This window comes from Symsagittifera roscoffensis, chromosome 1 (genome assembly GCF_963678635.1).
Source record: "Symsagittifera roscoffensis chromosome 1, txSymRosc1.1, whole genome shotgun sequence".
In the NCBI taxonomy this organism is placed as follows: domain Eukaryota; kingdom Metazoa; phylum Xenacoelomorpha; order Acoela; family Convolutidae; genus Symsagittifera; species Symsagittifera roscoffensis.
In genome coordinates, this window is record NC_087062.1 from 24,849,608 (window position 1) to 24,866,105 (window position 16,498).

The window sequence follows — 16,498 nt, forward strand, 5'->3', positions numbered from 1 at the left end:
CCATTCTGCCTGAAACCGTCTCCCCTCTATCGGACCGGGATCGCTTGATCCAATCCACAAAAGGATCGGTCATCGTTTTTCTTTGCTTTTCAGGTATGAATTTCCTAGAGCTATTACCTCGTTTTGGTATCCTTGACTTGTCTAGACTCATTCTCTTATTTGTCACTTAATAATGCCTATACTTAACCCGATTGCTAGATACCTTATAGTTTTGTTAACAATAATAATGACACAACACAATAATTTTCACAAGATTCTATTAAATAGTGACCACGAATCCCTGTATGTTATCAGAGTACAGTTTGTATAAAATTTATTCACACTAACCGAATATCGGTGGTGAGATTGGAAAACTAGCACAATATGATGTTATCAGTCAATTTAAAAGATAGTGTACTCACTACCCAATCAAGCACAGTTTATGTTGATTTAAATTAAAAAAAAAAAAAATATTTATATTTAGTGTCAAACTATAAATACCTCTATGAAAAAAAAACGTATGTGTGATGTACTCTTAGTCGGTCGCAGTACAATAGTCGAACCTGTCTTTTAAAGAAAAAGCTTTCCCTGCTCAGTGTTGCACCAAACAGACAAAACTTTGAAGGCAGTAATTTTCTCAAGTGGGCGGCTATTGCACCCACCGAGTACTGTGTTACCTATCTGCCTTCGGACTGCCCGAGCTAGACCTACTAAAATCCTCAGGGCAGTCACTTTTCCCAAAAACGTAATATGTTACAATCCACACCAATGAATCACGCTCTTTTTAATGTAGACTTAGTGTCGCGAATATCCGAGTTCGGATCTGTTTTGTTTTGGTCTGGTTCTTATTGAAAGGCAAGTTACCAGTGCAGTCACTGATAGCTAGCCTGTGTGCTAATAACCTAATACCTCTCACTTTTTAGTCTTTCTTTCGTCTACCTAAGTTCTTTAATAAAATAATACCCCTCCGGATTGGCACAAGTAGGACCCTTCCGGACTGGCAGAATCTAGACCCCTCCGGATTGGGACCCCTCTGAGTTAGTTAATATAAGACCCCTCCGGATTTGGACCCCTCCGAATTAGCAACTATAAGACCCCTCCGGATTCGGAACCCTCTTAACTTGAGAAAAAACAAAAATTTTTTTTTTTACCCTTCCGGATTGGGAAAAGTAGCTTTTCGGAGATTCCCTTCTTTCAACCTATACCCCTCCGGATCCGTTCTCCGATGCAATTTTGCTCTTTCAATTAACTAGGAAGGGTATGCACTACTTTCCTAGACCCTTCCGGATTGAAGTTAAGCCTCTTATTTGACAATTCACACTAACGGTGAAGGGTCTTATCGCTCGCCTAACTTCGGCTCGCTTAAGCTTTTGCTGTGCCTTTAGCCTTCCCTTTTCGTCTAGAACAGCCTAAAGTTACTTTATTCAACCGCTATTACCTTTTGTTAGGGGTATAAGGGCTTTTCTAAAAAAAAATTTGTAAAACGTGAAGGGTGTACCCTTCCAAATTGAGGAATTTGCTAAAAACAATCTCAAAAAATTTTCACGATTTTTTTCCAAAAAACGTTTGTCCCTATCAGTAAGCTCAGCTAATTTCTGATCTATTGGCACCAAGATCAACTCGTTATGCCCAGTAGTTCCAAAGTTATTAACCAAAACGTCTTTTTCCTAAACTCAAAAATTTTTCTCTCTTATAGGTTCCGCCTAACTTTTTCCGCAAATCAGGTCCTTTCGACCTAAAATTTATTGATCCGAGCTCAGAAGGCCTATACTCTTCTAGTTCAATGCAAAAGACCCGATCTAAAACGCTTTTGCTAAAAAAAATTTGCGAAAAACTATGCTACCTGTACCCCTCCGGATTGATGAATCCACCAAATCAAACACGTTAAGTTCGATTACTCTGCAATCGGGAAGGCTTTCGGGTAGCGGGTTTTAAAACTTGTAGATTCACTAGTGGACGTTGTCCGAACAACTATTTTTACTGTTCTAACTCGAAAATTTTAAAAAATTTTCTGAATTTTTAGTGTTTCGGTTTCTCAAAAATCACGAAATTTCGGTTCTCGGTACGAAAATAGTTCCAACCACTTTCGAACTAAACTTAACTGGTTCTCTCTATTATGGTAGTGCAGTTACGATGTAACACACTAACTTAGCGCTTTTTTCCGTTTCAAAAAAATATCGATATTTCAAAAATCGCGACTTGTGGGGGGATCAAAATATCGCTATTTTGACCCTAAAAACCGGTCTGTTTTCGTTGTTTTTCACTGAAAAACGATATAAGACTATTCATATAGGCTCTATAAGTAATAATAATAGTAATACTATACCCCTCCGGGTTTGTTCAATATCCGAGTTAAGGTGCTTAACTCGGATATTCGCAGTTCGGTGAAGGGTCACTACAGTGCAGCACTGTCGAGCCCCCCGCAGATTACTATCTTAACTTTTGTACCAAAAGGGATACAAAACTTGTTAACGATACCCAACAGTCGATTTTTGTTGTCGTTGAGCCTCTTCTTGTTGCTCCTTGTACTGCTTGCCGGATCAGCCTTCTTCCAAGACCCTTCCGAATTGAGCGCAAATCAGCTGACCCTTCCGGATTGAGCGCAATTTATCATTAACGTGCTTAAATGCTCAAATAACCCTACAGTTCAAGCCTCACAAACGGGCTACAAAACTGATCGTAACGATCCGGACTGATATAAATGCCTGTAACAACAATATATCTATCAACAACAAACGGGGGGGGGGGTCGGATCACATCTTGTCTGGGGGGATGATTTCTACTGATTTTTTACTTTTTTACTGTTTTTGGTTTTTTCGGTTATTTTTTTATGTTTTTTGTTTTTCTTGGGTACTATACTACTTTTTATTTGGTTTTATATATATCTTTAAGTGTTTTTGGTCACGGACCATTCAGGAAATGACGGGACCGCGAATCCCCCCACCCTTCCTGGTTCGTGAATTTTCGGTCTTAACTAGGTTAAAAAACTATTCACGGTAATCCGGAAGGCTTCCGCGTTCCGAACTACCCTTCCGCCCCGGCGGTTTAGGCCTATTAAGGGCGTTAATGTGAGCATCCGCTCGGCGCGGAGTGCTCGTTAACGGTTCCGCCGGTCATGATGTTAAAAAGAATAACACCCAGGAGCGCCATAAAAACATCTATGTAACATTCGCCCGGAAGATACATATCGACGGAAGACAAAACTAAGTCTTAAGACGACTGGCTAACGTCTAAACAGAGCTTTGCATGCTTTTCACCGTCTCTACCAAGCCAGTACTTTTCGGTGGTCTTTCTAACATCGGGTCGACAAAAACGTTACTGCTTTCGGCTTCGGTCAAAACACTCAAATTAACTAGATTACATGCAGATATAGTGAGCTCATGGCTGGGTCTCAGTATCCCCAGACCACGAGGTCACTCCTAAAACCAGGGCTATTACTTATCATATTACTATTGTTTTTGTTCAGTAGATAAAAATCATCATCTCCATCGAAGATGGATCAACCCTTTCCTCCAACTCCTAGCTTCTCATCTTTATCAAAATGAATCTAGATATCAATTAAATTCAAGTCAGGACATGACAGGAAGCTAAAAGTTTACGTAACAGGATAAAAGTTTTAGTTCCTTTACCCTTCCGGATTGATGAATCCGCTGGATCAAGCTCGTTAATCCTGATTTCCCCTTAATCCGGAAGGCTGTCCTCCACCCTTCACCGTTGTCTGCAACGGCCCTGCAACTATTGTAGCAGTACAATAGTTGCAACTCGGAGTGTTCTCTGTTACTCTGTAACTCGCTGTCGTTTTTCGATCTCAATTCCGTAGTTGTTGTTAGCGCAGCCAATGTTGTTCTCTTTTTCTTTTCTTGTTTTAGCCAAAATGGCCGTTTCGGACGTTTCTCAGAAATATGACGTCATTAATCGAATTTTTGGAATTTTAAAATACCAGAATATTCCAGTCCTCACCGTTTGGCCAATCGTTCCAATAACGTTCTTAATTCTTAATAATCACCAATCCGGAAGGCTCGCTGCTAAAAATTCGAATTCTGCAGAGATTGCATTTTTCACATTCTTGCATTTTTGCCGAATGTCACACTGACAAACATATTTCACGATCACCTGAATAATGAAGTCCTATTAAGTGACTCGTTTAAACCAAAAATATCAAGAGTGTACTGGCAATTCTACGAGAAAATCTACGATGAAGTCGATACCTGCACCTGGAGAATCAACTGCGGATGCACAAGATGCTTAAACTTCAAAAAACTAAACTCATTAAACTAAAATATGATTGATCTCATAAACTTGATTCGGGAGCTAACTACCATGGATGTATCCTAAATTCTGTTTTATTATTATTATTATATTACATGTACTTCCGGGCGAATGTCAAACCTGGTAAAATGCCTTGTTTTAATTGTTCTGCTAAATAGTCGGTCTGGTATAAAGTCGGTCCCCGATTTTACCAACTACGTCGGTTTTCAGGCTATTTTTGGGTACAGGATTTTTTTGTTAACGTGCTTTCTTTTTTCAGATTTTGATGCACAAATGGCGTCAGACACCTTGTCTCAGTGCGGTGACAATGAAGATCTTGACCCCCGAATTCAGGTTTGATTTGTAACTAGTATCGACTGATCAATGTTGAAGAACAGAATCATATGTTGAGCAGAAGATACTGGCTGTTTTAGCACGAGTTGGACACACTAAACAAAGCAAGTGTGGATATTAATGTATTAGAAAGGTCACTGGAGGAAGAACGACAAAATTACGAAACGTTGTTTTCAGGCGTTACTCAAAATCTCAATTATCTACAAGCAAAACTGAAATCGGTTATCGAAAAATCGAGGCCATACTATGACATGAAAGAAAAAGTGAAAATCGTAAGTTCTGTGATGTTTTCTGATCTTAAATGAAAATAATTTTGCCCTGCCTGAAAAAGTCTGGTCAAAATATACATAACGATTAGCTGGTTTGTATGCAAATGGCACGGACAGTTCCAACAACCAGAGGTTATTACATAGACGAAAGGAGAAACAACAGCTAGGCTTCATGCATTTCTTACTAAATAGACTCGATTCACGTAATTACCTTCGATTAGCAAGGGTATTGCAACCGGGTTCTATACTTTTTACCGTAAAGAACCTTGTTCAAAGGATGGCCATAATTGCTGGTCATATCAAATTTTAGTCGTGGTCTTAACCCCTTGTTTTCATTGTTTTTATTTATCCGTACGTTTATTTATTTAGGGCTAAAATATAAAAAATTATATGGATTTTATTTCAGTTTTTGTCGGATTACTTGCCCGCCGTCTTTCTTCAAATAAGTTATTCTTTATTATATATATTTATTTAATTTTCCAATTTGATTTCGAGCTTCGAAAGTATATTTTCATAGGTTATTAATTAAGAGTAATGAACGTAGTGAAGAATCTCTTATAGGTCTTGCTGATTTTTTTTTTCCAGGAAAAGACTTGAAAGTCGCTAATAACTACATATATGCATTCATAGATATTGATGCATTTATGAATGCATTTAGATATATATGCACTTTTTGAGTTTAATTGGAATTCATCTGCTGAAAGTGACGTAAATAGCACTCTCCAAATACGAACGTCGAAATGGCCCAAAAAAACGTGAACGATTTCTGTTTCGATAGTAGAATTTATTTTTTAGATTTCCAGCGGAATAAAAACTTCACCTATTGATCCAGTTTTCTCTAGTCGGGTTCATGCTATCAAAAAGCGCCAATCATAAATTGTTCTAGAAATTCAAACAGCTTGAAGGGCATCTTTTTTTCTTTGAAATTAGAGTTTTTTATGCATACTTGCATTCATTACTCTTTTCCAATCTTCAATTGGCTATTTTTTCTATGCTCACTATAAATTTTCCCAATGTCGCAAAAATTGAATTGTTACGCTTGAGATTAGCAAGCGTTATCAATTTGGAATAAAGACTTTTTTCGGATTAACAATTTAAACAATCACTTGTATCTTGATTCACATTGAATTCAAATTTCTATGCGTTGCCGGCCAGTTTAGCCTGGAGGCTCAAGGAAAGCTGTCGGCAAATTCTTTGCCGGCTCATCTGTTGTCGGCTTATTTGTCACATCTTGAAATCGTTTTTTTTTTTGCTGCGCGCATTGTTTAATGTTGAGTCTAGTGTTTGATTTATTTCTAAAATTTGTAGTTATACTTACCTTGACTTCGTCTTTCCTTTGTTTTTTGTTTCGCTCAAAAAAAATTTCTTCGGCCCTAATTATTTCCGACATATTTTTCACCGGCCTACTGGATTTTATATATGGATTTTATTTCAGTTTTTATCGGATTACTTGCCCGCCGTCTTTCTTCAAATAAGTTATTCTTTATCATATATATTTTTTATTTTTCCAATTTGATTTCGAGCTACGAAAGTATACTTTCATAGGTTATTAATTAGGAGTACTGAACGTAGTGAAGAATCTCTTATAGGTCTTGCTGATGTTTTTTTTCCGGAAAAGACTTGAAAGTAGCTAATAACTACATATATGCATTCATAGATATTGATGCATTTATGAATGCATTTAGATATATATGCTTTTTTTGAGTTCAATTGAAATTCATCTGCTGAAAGTGACGTAAATAGCACTCTCCAAATACGAACGTCGAAATTGCCCAAAAAACGTGAACGATTTCTGTTTCGATAGTAGAATTTATTTTTTAGATTTCCAATGGAATAAAAACTTCACCTATTGATCCAGTTTTCTCTAGTCGGGTTCATGCTATCAAAAAGCGCCAATCATAAATTGTTCTAATAATTCAAAGAGCTTGAAGGGCATCTTTTTTTCTTTGAAATTCGAGTTTTTTATGCATACTTGCGTTCATTACTCCAATCTTCAATTGGCTGTTTTTTCTATGCTCACTATAAATTTTCCCATTATCGCAAAAATTGAATTGTTACGCTTGAGATTAGCAAGCGTTATCAATTTGGAATAAAGACTTTTTTCGGATTAACAATTTAAACAATCACTTGTATCTTGATTCACATTGAGTTCAATTTTCTATGCGTTGCCGGCCAATTTAGCTTGGAGGGTCAAAGAAAATTGTCGGCAAATTCTTTGTCGGCTTATTTGTCTCATCTTGAAATCTTTTTTTTTGCTGCGCGCTTTGTTTAATGTTGCGTCTAGTGTTTGATTTGTTTCTAAAATTTGTAGTTATACTTACCTTGACTTCGTCTTTCCTTTGTTTTTTGTTTCTCTTAAAAAAAATTCTTCGGCCCTAATTATTTCCGACATATTTTTTACCGGCCTACTGGATTTTATATATGGATTTTTTTTCAGTTTTTGTCGGATTACTTGCTCGCCGTCTTTCTTCAAATAAGTTATTCTTTATTATATATATTTATTTAATTTTCCAATTTGATTTCGAGCTTCGAAAGTATACTTTCATAGGTTATTAATTAAGAATAATGAACGTAGTGAAGAATCTCTTATAGGTCTTGCTGATTTTTTTTTTCAGGAAAAGACTTGAAAGTCGCTAATAACTACATATGTGCATTCATAGATATTGATGCATTTATGAATGCATTTAGATATATATGCACTTTTTGAGTTCAATTGAAATTCATCTGCTGAAAGTGACGTAAATAGCACTCTACAAATACGAACGTCGAAATGGCCCAAAAAAAACGTGAACGATTTCTGTTTCGATAGTAGAATTTATTTCTTAGATTTCCAGCGGAATAAAAACTTCACCTATTGATCCAGTTGTCTCTAATCGGGTTCATGCTATCAAAAAGCGCCAATCATAGATTGTTCTAGAAATTCTAAGAGCTTGAAGGGCATCTATTTTCTTTGAAATTCGAGTTTTTTATGCATACTTGCGTTCATTACTCTTTTCCAATCTTCAATTGGCTGTTTTTTCTATGCTCACTATAAATTTTCCCAATATCGCAAAAATTGAATTGTTACGCTTGAGATTAGCAAGCGTTATCAATTTGGAATAAAGACTTTTTTCGGATTAACAATTTAAACAATCACTTGTATCTTGATTCACATTGAGTTCAATTTTCTATGCGTTGCCGGCCAATTTAGCTTGGAGGGTCAAAGAAAATTGTCGGCAAAATCTTTGTCGGCTTATTTGTCTCATCTTGAAATCTTTTTTTTTGCTGCGCGCTTTGTTTAATGTTGCGTCTAGTGTTTGATTTGTTTCTAAAATTTGTAGTTATACTTACCTTGACTTCGTCTTTCCTTTGTTTTTTGTTTCTCTTAAAAAAAATTCTTAATTATTTCCGACATATTTTTTACCGGCCTACTGGATTTTATATATGGATTTTATTTCAGTTTTTGTCGGATTACTTGCTCGCCGTCTTTCTTCAAATAAGTTATTCTTTATTATATATATATTTTTTCCAATTTGATTTCGAGCTTCGAAAGTATACTTTCATAGGTTATTAATTAAAAATAATGAACGTAGTGAAGAATCTCTGATAGGTCTTGCTGATTTTTTTTTTCAGGAACAGACTTGAAAGTCGCTAATAACTACATATATGCATTCATAGATATTGATGCATTTATGAATGCATTTAGATATATATGCACTTTTTGAGTTCAATTGGAATTCATCTGCTGAAAGTGACGTAAATAGCACTCTCCAAATACGAACGTCGAAATGGCCCAAAAAACGTGAACGATTTCTGTTTCGATAGTAGAATTTATTTTTTAGATTTCCAGCGGAATAAAAACTTCACCTATTGATCCAGTTTTCTCTAGTCGGGTTCATGCTATCAAAAAGCGCCAATCATAAATTGTTCTAGAAGTTCAAACAGCTTGAAGGGCATCTTTTTTTCTTTGAAATTAGAGTTTGGTGACATTCTAAGACATGTTTTATTGTTCCAATTACTTGAAAAATGGGGAGGAAGTTTGTATTCTGGTGCCTTTTTCACGCAAAATCAGCTGCCACAAATAATCATCAGGGAGAGTTGAGCGATATATCATGTTAAATCCCTTTCAATAGTGATTCAAATTACATTGAAATATTATGAAAAATTTTTCCCAGAGTCGAAAAAGCCGCTCTACAGTTTTTGAATTTTGTCTAAACTCGAGCGAGTAAAGCGAGCGAGCACGTTTATTTAGGCTTAATCCTCGTTTACTTAGGCTCGAGCACATTTATTTACGCTCGAACAAGTTTATTTAGGATCGTTTACAAGTATGCTGAATTTAAATTTTATTTGAATAGATTAATTTTTTGAAGGTTTTTAATGCCATTTTGGGAATCAAAAACTTCAGAAATTCAAAACGTTTTCTGCAAAAAAAAAGATTTTTCTTTGTTTTTCTAGTCATTTTTCTGCAGAAACTATTGTCTTGTTTGCCGATATTACTATGACTGTCAATAATGCCTAAGTTATAGTATTACGTCAGTACCTTCTCTGACATCACTCAGAAAAAAACTACACCATTTTGAAGAAAAAAAACTGTTTAGATTTTTAAATTCGTCGTTTAAAAATCGTGGATTTTTAAAGACTATGGTCGAAACATTCTGTGCAAATTGCACAGTAACCGGCTATCCTTGTTGAACGTATGGCCGCTTAGCACTTTGCTCATAAAGGTGTCTAATTTTAAGAGTTTTGGCATATTATTTTGTATCGCAAGTATTGTGAAGCTCAGCTTCGCCTCTGTAACTTTCATATTTTTTTCGTTCTTTTTGGCTTAAAATACGGTTCAAATTTTCAATCAGTTTTTTCTTTGGTGTAAATTAGTAACAAGCAAAAAGTTTCACCGGTTTTTTTCTCGCAATGAGATAATTTCTTCTAGCTTTTTGTCGCAGTTTCTTTTTAATTGCACCGGTCCTACTCAATGCAGGACCAACCGTGAGGGAAAGGGGATGTTATTTATTTTGCCGTAGCCGATCCCATCTCGAAGAGGCGGATCACACTGGGACCCTGTCACCGAAGTGGGGTTCGAACGCAATCAGGACTGCAGGCTTGAACATGATATATCACGCGACCTCGCACAGCAATGGCTTTGCTATACCTAATTTTCAGACAAAAAAAGCACTCGAATGCAATGTTTGTTCACACCACCTACTCAGAAAAATAACGAAATGAGTCAAATAACCTATGCGTCAAGTTCAACTTGTAGCTAAAGTATTTTCCTGGTTTTTCTTCATTATTTTTTATTGTTATTAGTCAACTTATTAGTCTCCGTCATAGAAATACTTGTAACGCTTACATTAATGAGCTGCATATCGTTTTAAAAACAGCATCAACTTAACTTTTTTTAAAATTCTAGGCACATTCAGAAGCTCAGACGGCTGCTAAGAGATATGACAGGGCCATATCTACCCATCAAGCAGCCCAGCAGATGGTGTCAGTGGCCGAGACGGGATTTCAAAACAGTTCAAGAGCATCCAGGTAAGGTCACAGAGATACTTTTAATTGAATGAAGTGAGTTTGCCTGTATTTAGGTCAAGTGTTTTTATTATTTATTTTTTTTATAAACTTCGGATAGAAATTTTTTCTGTGTGAACTATATTATTTAGGTTAAAAAATTGGCTTTTCGTTCCGAAGATTGTCTCAATAACCTTTCGACTTGTGGCTAGTATAAAGCTTCGCCTGTTTCATAAAATGTGGTATATAAACCAGCCGAAGTATAAACCAGCCGAGGTATCAACCTGCCGAAAGTATGTAAGCGTTATGTAATTGTTGTAACTATTATGTAAAAGCTACGAAAGTCATGCAAGTTTCATTGATGTGACGTAACGTCTCAATGGGCTTACACACTCGGCGCATTTTCAATTGGTTTATACTTCGGCTGGTTTATTTACTCTCTCATAAAAGTGTCGATTTTCTTTTTTTTTCAGGAAAAAGTCTTAAATTTTGTTCACGCTCAATTTGGATTTTTCGCGGCTTGGCATGTGATTTTTTTAAAGTTCAGTGCATTTCTTTTGCTAAAAGGAAGGCTAACTCCACTACCGAACAGAAAAATTGTAAAGGTCATGAAAAACATTTGATTAACATGAATTTAATTATCAGATTTCCCAGCGAAATCAAAGTTTTACCTATCGATCCAGTTATCTCAAATTGGGATAATTTTAACAAAAAAGTGTCCATCATAAATTGTTCTACAAATTCGAAAAGCTTTAAGGCCATCGATTGCTTTTTTTTAGTTTTCTTGCGTTCACTACTTTTTTCCAACTGTAAGTTGGCTTTGTTTTTTCGAAAAGCTTTCCTCAAATTGTACTCCATTCAAGACAAGCAAATGACACTTTTTTAGATAGTTTTCTTCATATTAAAAAAAAATTGTTTGAAAACCTGAAATCGATTGAGTGGCTTCGGTCTTTTATGTCCACTGTCTTGTAATGCTATTACGGGAATGTGGCGTAGTGTGATAGTACGATGCAGTTGGTACATAGTTCGTAAATAAAGTTGGTATTTTTGGTTGCATTTTTGAATTAGAAGGCTGAATTAGCAGTATAATTACATGTGCTTTGACAGTTGACTAGTAATTAGTTAATCTAGTTAATGCTTTTCTTTATTCAATTGAACCGGAAACAGCTATTTGTTTCATACAACAGTACAATAATTTACGTTCCACTTAAGAAATTTTCCTATTCGATATCCTTCGCGAGATGTTTGAAATGCATAATTTATACGCAATGTGGTTTAATAGATTCTAATTTATTATCTGCAAAATTGGATTGGTTGCCGTTTGCTTATTACATTCCTGATAATTACATGCAAAATTGAGTTTGCGCATTTTAAGTATTCCGATTTTTGCCGCATTCTCGCTCGTGTTTGCGAAGTTGCAGTTTTGCCTCTGTGTGTACTTGTGGCATCGGAATTGGTTTGAAGCTACGCTTCGTCTGTTTAACAGTCTAATTTTTCAAGTGAGCTAGCACCCAAGTCACAGATACTGTTATTTCTAACCCCAAATATGCAAAGAAAGATGTTTCGCGAATAAATGGAAGCGCGACACTTTATCTCCTAGTCGATCTTCGGATCCGGCTCAAAGAAAGTTTGTTTTTCAATACCTATTTTTGCTTTTAAACATTTTTTGCCTTCTTACAGCTGTTCTGAACAGTTTAATCTATTGTGTTTGCCAAGTGCAGCTCAGCAGCATATGTTGTTTTAGAAAAAAAAATAGGTAAAATTTTTAATTTGCTACCTCATTCATTTATCCGGCTTCAAAGTTTTCTTGAAAAATTGGGTTCTCTCACTGTTTCTTGAAAGATTTCTTCAGGGATTCAGTTGGTGCGGTGATCAGATTTTTGAAGCAAAACTGATCTTAGTAATTGATGGTTATTCCTTGTGTATATATTTTTTCTAAATACAAAGTTGTTTGATTTGTTCGTATCTGTACAGAACAGTCCCATACAAAACATTCCAATACAAAACAATCGAAAAATCATAGTAAAGTTCAAAAAAACACTCCCATACAAAACAGTCCCAAAACTAGTCCCATTGCTCGAAGTGATAATTTTTCCTGAAGCTGATGAGAAAATTTATCTCACATTAAACACATTTTGATTCCAACTAATCCGGATTACAATAGGTAGTATAGCAGAGAAACTAGAACCTAGATAACAGCAACCTAGAACAACCTAGATAATGAATACATACAAGGTGTTGGTTTTTCTTTTCCCCCCTCTCAACTCTCTGAGGTTGAACCCTTTGTTGTACCCTAGATATACCTGTTATCATATTTACCCGAATCTTTTTCCGGAAAATTTGAAAATTTTTTGCGCCGGCGCGGATTGGATCTTTTGATCTCTAGAGTTTGAGTCTAATGCTTTCACCACTATACCATGAGGACTTCGATTTTCATCTGAATTATTGTTCCATTTTTGGCTCTTTGATCTTTAATCACGCTCATGTTTGAGTGTTCAAAGCGTAATTCAATTCTGTCGGCACCAAAAGATCAAGGTCAAAAAATTCAAATGGTTTTGGACTGTTTTGTATGAGACTGTTTTTAAGAACCTTTTTTGATGTTTCGGACTCTTTTTTATGGGACTGTTTTGTATATGCACCGATTTGTTATAGTTTGTGAAGATGTATATGCACCGATTTGTTATAGTTTGTTATAGATGTTATGAATATTATGATGATTCATCAAATAGTTTTTTGTTCCAGTTAGCAGACTTTTTTAAATTATAAGTAAATGTTTCCTGAGTTTACCTCGTCCCCTCTCTCCTACCCCCAAAGAATCGGGAAAAAGATTTGTTCTGCAGCGATAACTGTCATCGGATCAGTATCTGCTGCCTGCTGAGCAGCGGGTTGATTTTTTTGCTCTCCAGAGTCTCCTTAGTGGGTCAATGGTTTGCATTTTTTCCTGTCAGTATTTCCTTGCAATGTTTGCTTGCAATGATTTTTGATTCGTTGTAATGATTTAAAGATTTTTGTTTTTCATGATTCAGATCTGCGTCAGTCGAAATCATAACCTCCGATGAAATCGAAGCTGGAACCAGTTTGGATTCGAATGCGACAAAGACAGCGGCAGATCCAAATACATCTGGCTCGTTTGACTTAGCATGGCAAGAAATGTTAAACGTGGCGGTCAGTAAAGTATACGAGGCTGAGAAAGAATTGACTGACAGTGAGATCCAACATCAGACTAAGATGAAAGCTTGTGTTGCACTGGAGGCACAGTTAAAGGCATTGGAAAAAAATTTGAAGAGTTCTATCAAAAAGTCGAGGTCAGAACTAGAATATATCATTTTTCTTAAATATCTAAAGATTTCGTTCCCAAGGTTACGATTTCGCCTCTCTTTTCAGGGCGTTCATTTTAGTAGGTTAAATGAATATTTGTTGTTTCAACCTATTCACGAAGCGCGAAGGATCTATGGCGTATACTGTGTATATTTCTCATAAGTATTTTGACTAAATTGAAGAAAGCTCGTAGGGGTCAAGTATAAAATCATATGAAAGCCCTTTTGGTCGCGACTCGCATTACAAAAGAAATCAGTCACCTAAAAAATTTAATTTTTTTTCGATTTTCAGACCAAATTTCACAACTCAAACTGGATAACACCCAATCCAATTCTAGGAACAATGAAATCTCATTCTCGTAGTTTTTTTTATCTAATTCAATTGCACATTTTCTAAAACAAGGAATTGTAGAAAGATTTTTTTTTCAATTTAGAAAAATCTTCTGATTTTTGGTTTCTTTTTAACTGCGATTACTCTGCTATCTGCACAGCCAACGGCTGTCCTCATTTGATCTAAAAAATGTGCTAAAGTTTTTTGTCTTATTTTTATTTCGTCATTATTAAAATTCGATGAACAAAGTGAAGATTTTTGTATAGGTTGTTTAAGAAAAATTAATGAACGTAGCGAGGACTCTTATTTAGGTCTGCTGATTTTTTTGTTTGTTTTTCAGGAAAAAGTCTTAAAATTTGTTCACGCTCAATTTTTATTTTTCGCGGTTTGACTTGTGATTTCTTTTTAAGTTCAGTGCATTTCTATTGTTAAAAGGATGGCAAACTCCACTATCGAACTGCAAAATTGTAATGGTAACGAAAAACGTGATCGACATCTAATTTCGAAAATGGAAATTAGTTATCAGATTTCTCAGCGAAATAAAAGTTTTACCTATTGATCCAACAAGTTAATTTTAACCTAAAAGTGTCCATTGTAAATTTTTTGTACAAATTCAAAGAGCTTCAAGGTCATCTATTTTCTTCGAAATTCCAAAGTTGAAGATTTTTCAAAAAGTAAGTCGTTTTTTTTTCAGTTTCCTTGCGTTCACTAGTTGAACTCTCAGTTGGCTATGCTTTATTTATGATAATTTTTTTTGTTTCTCTTTCATTTCCTTTGTTAAAACGAAGGTAAAATTTATTCACGAACAGTAAAGGTAACGGAAAATGTGATCGATTTCTAATTTCGAGAGTGCATTTGAATTTTCAGTTTTACCAGCTGAATTTAAACTAACTTATTGATTCAGTTTTCTCAATGGAATTGATTTTATTTTAAAAGTGTCCATCATTTATTGTAATGGAATTGATTTTATTTTAAAAGTGTCCATCATTTATTGTTTTTGAAGTTCAAAGAGCTTTACAGCCATATGTTTTTTCTTTGAAATTCAATATTTTTCTGCTTCCTTGTGTTGATGAATCTTTTCCAACGGTCTATCGGCCATATATATATAAATTCAAATTTAAGCAGCATTCTGCGCATATGGTGTATTGGTAACACTCATGGTTGACATGACAGGTCTGGATTTCGAATCCTGTCGGGACTTATATTTTTGCAAACTGAAAATCTTCGACTATTTTTAGACAATCGTACTTCGTCGGTCTGTTTATTTTTGTCGGCTTTGTTACCGCAGGACCTACTTTTTGAAGTTTTAGCGTTTTTAAATGCTATTATTGAATTTTCTAATAGTGCAGGTAATTGAGTTCCAAAATTTTTCAGATTTATTTTCCAATTTTTTTTGACCAAAAAATAACGATTTTTAAGACTTTTTTGTATTTTTTGGTTCATCTGCACGTGGCCATAGTCATTCATTTTCGTATCGGTAATAGTGGTAATATCAGCTTCGCATCTGTGTTTATTTATTGCATAATTTGAAAAAAAAATTCAGACCCTACTACGAAACAAAATCAGTCCGTAATTTTCAACTGGAGGAACAATTGCGAAGGATCAAACACTTGGAAGTCAAGATAGTAGAAAGTAAGCAGAAATACACTGCAGCATTGCGCAATTTGGAGGCGATAAGCGAAGAGATTCATTTCAGAAGGGAGAGTAAATTAGGACCTAGAGGTCAAGGGGTTGGGGCTGAACATACAGAAACACAGCTTGGTGAAAATGAAACGACTGTGAACAAAAGTGAAACGATCAGCGAAGAAACTGTGATCACTTTCGACCGGAATTTACCTGACAACTTTGACCAGAAAAGTAGTATTACTGTTACGCCGAAGCATCTGGCTACAAGTAATGGTCAAAATAATACTACTTCAAAGCCTTCAAGCATGCGTGAAGGTCCCATTGGAGCTGACGCAGATGTTAAAACACCAAAATTAGCTACTCAAAAAAGTAATATAAGTGACAAATTGACAGCTTCGACTGAGAGTAAGTCAAGTGTGACATCACTTCGGAGCCAATTCTCGGCTCTGACACCCGAAGATGCAAAAAAGTTGGCGAAAGGCGAGACCAATATTGGCGAACTATTGAATTTAAGCGAAGAGGGGGAAGAGCGTGAAATGTTTTCAGCAAAAATTGAGTCCGATATCAAAAAACTATCAGCCAATGATTTGTCATCTTCTTTTCAAAATATTTCAACTCGAGATGTTGATAATGAAGATGATTATCCTTCGACCGTTTCGACGCCGGTAAAGTTACGTAGGCGAATCGAAAGCGAAAGCAATAGCAGATCTAGTTCAACTGCTGGACATATTCCGAGCTCAAGTTCTGCATCGTCAACAGTCGGCAAATTGAATCATTCCAGATCCAAATCAGAAGAAAAGCTCTACCAAAACCCAGAAAACTAAAATAATTGTTTTTATTTCTTTAAAATGTCCTAACTTGTGTAGTTTAACAATAGTTGTGCAAATAAT

General features: G+C 35.5%; 3 protein-coding genes across 3 annotated transcripts in view; 2 read left to right on the forward strand and 1 right to left on the reverse strand.

The window, feature by feature from the left end:
* Positions 1-16,498, forward strand: part of LOC134841803 (uncharacterized) — a 302,592-nt gene that overhangs the window by 115,925 nt on the left and 170,169 nt on the right. The gene's annotated exons all lie outside the window — the stretch shown is intronic.
* LOC134841757 (uncharacterized) overlaps positions 1-16,498 on the reverse strand; it is a 555,870-nt gene that overhangs the window by 89,784 nt on the left and 449,588 nt on the right. The window lies entirely within an intron of this gene.
* LOC134854194 (SH3 domain-binding protein 5-like) lies at positions 4,522-16,432 on the forward strand. The gene is made up of 5 exons (XM_063870390.1): positions 4,522-4,581; positions 4,662-4,853; positions 10,237-10,358; positions 13,361-13,639; positions 15,526-16,432. The coding sequence occupies exons 1-5, from the start codon at positions 4,522-4,524 to the stop codon at positions 16,430-16,432; spliced, it is 1,560 nt and encodes a 519-aa protein (XP_063726460.1).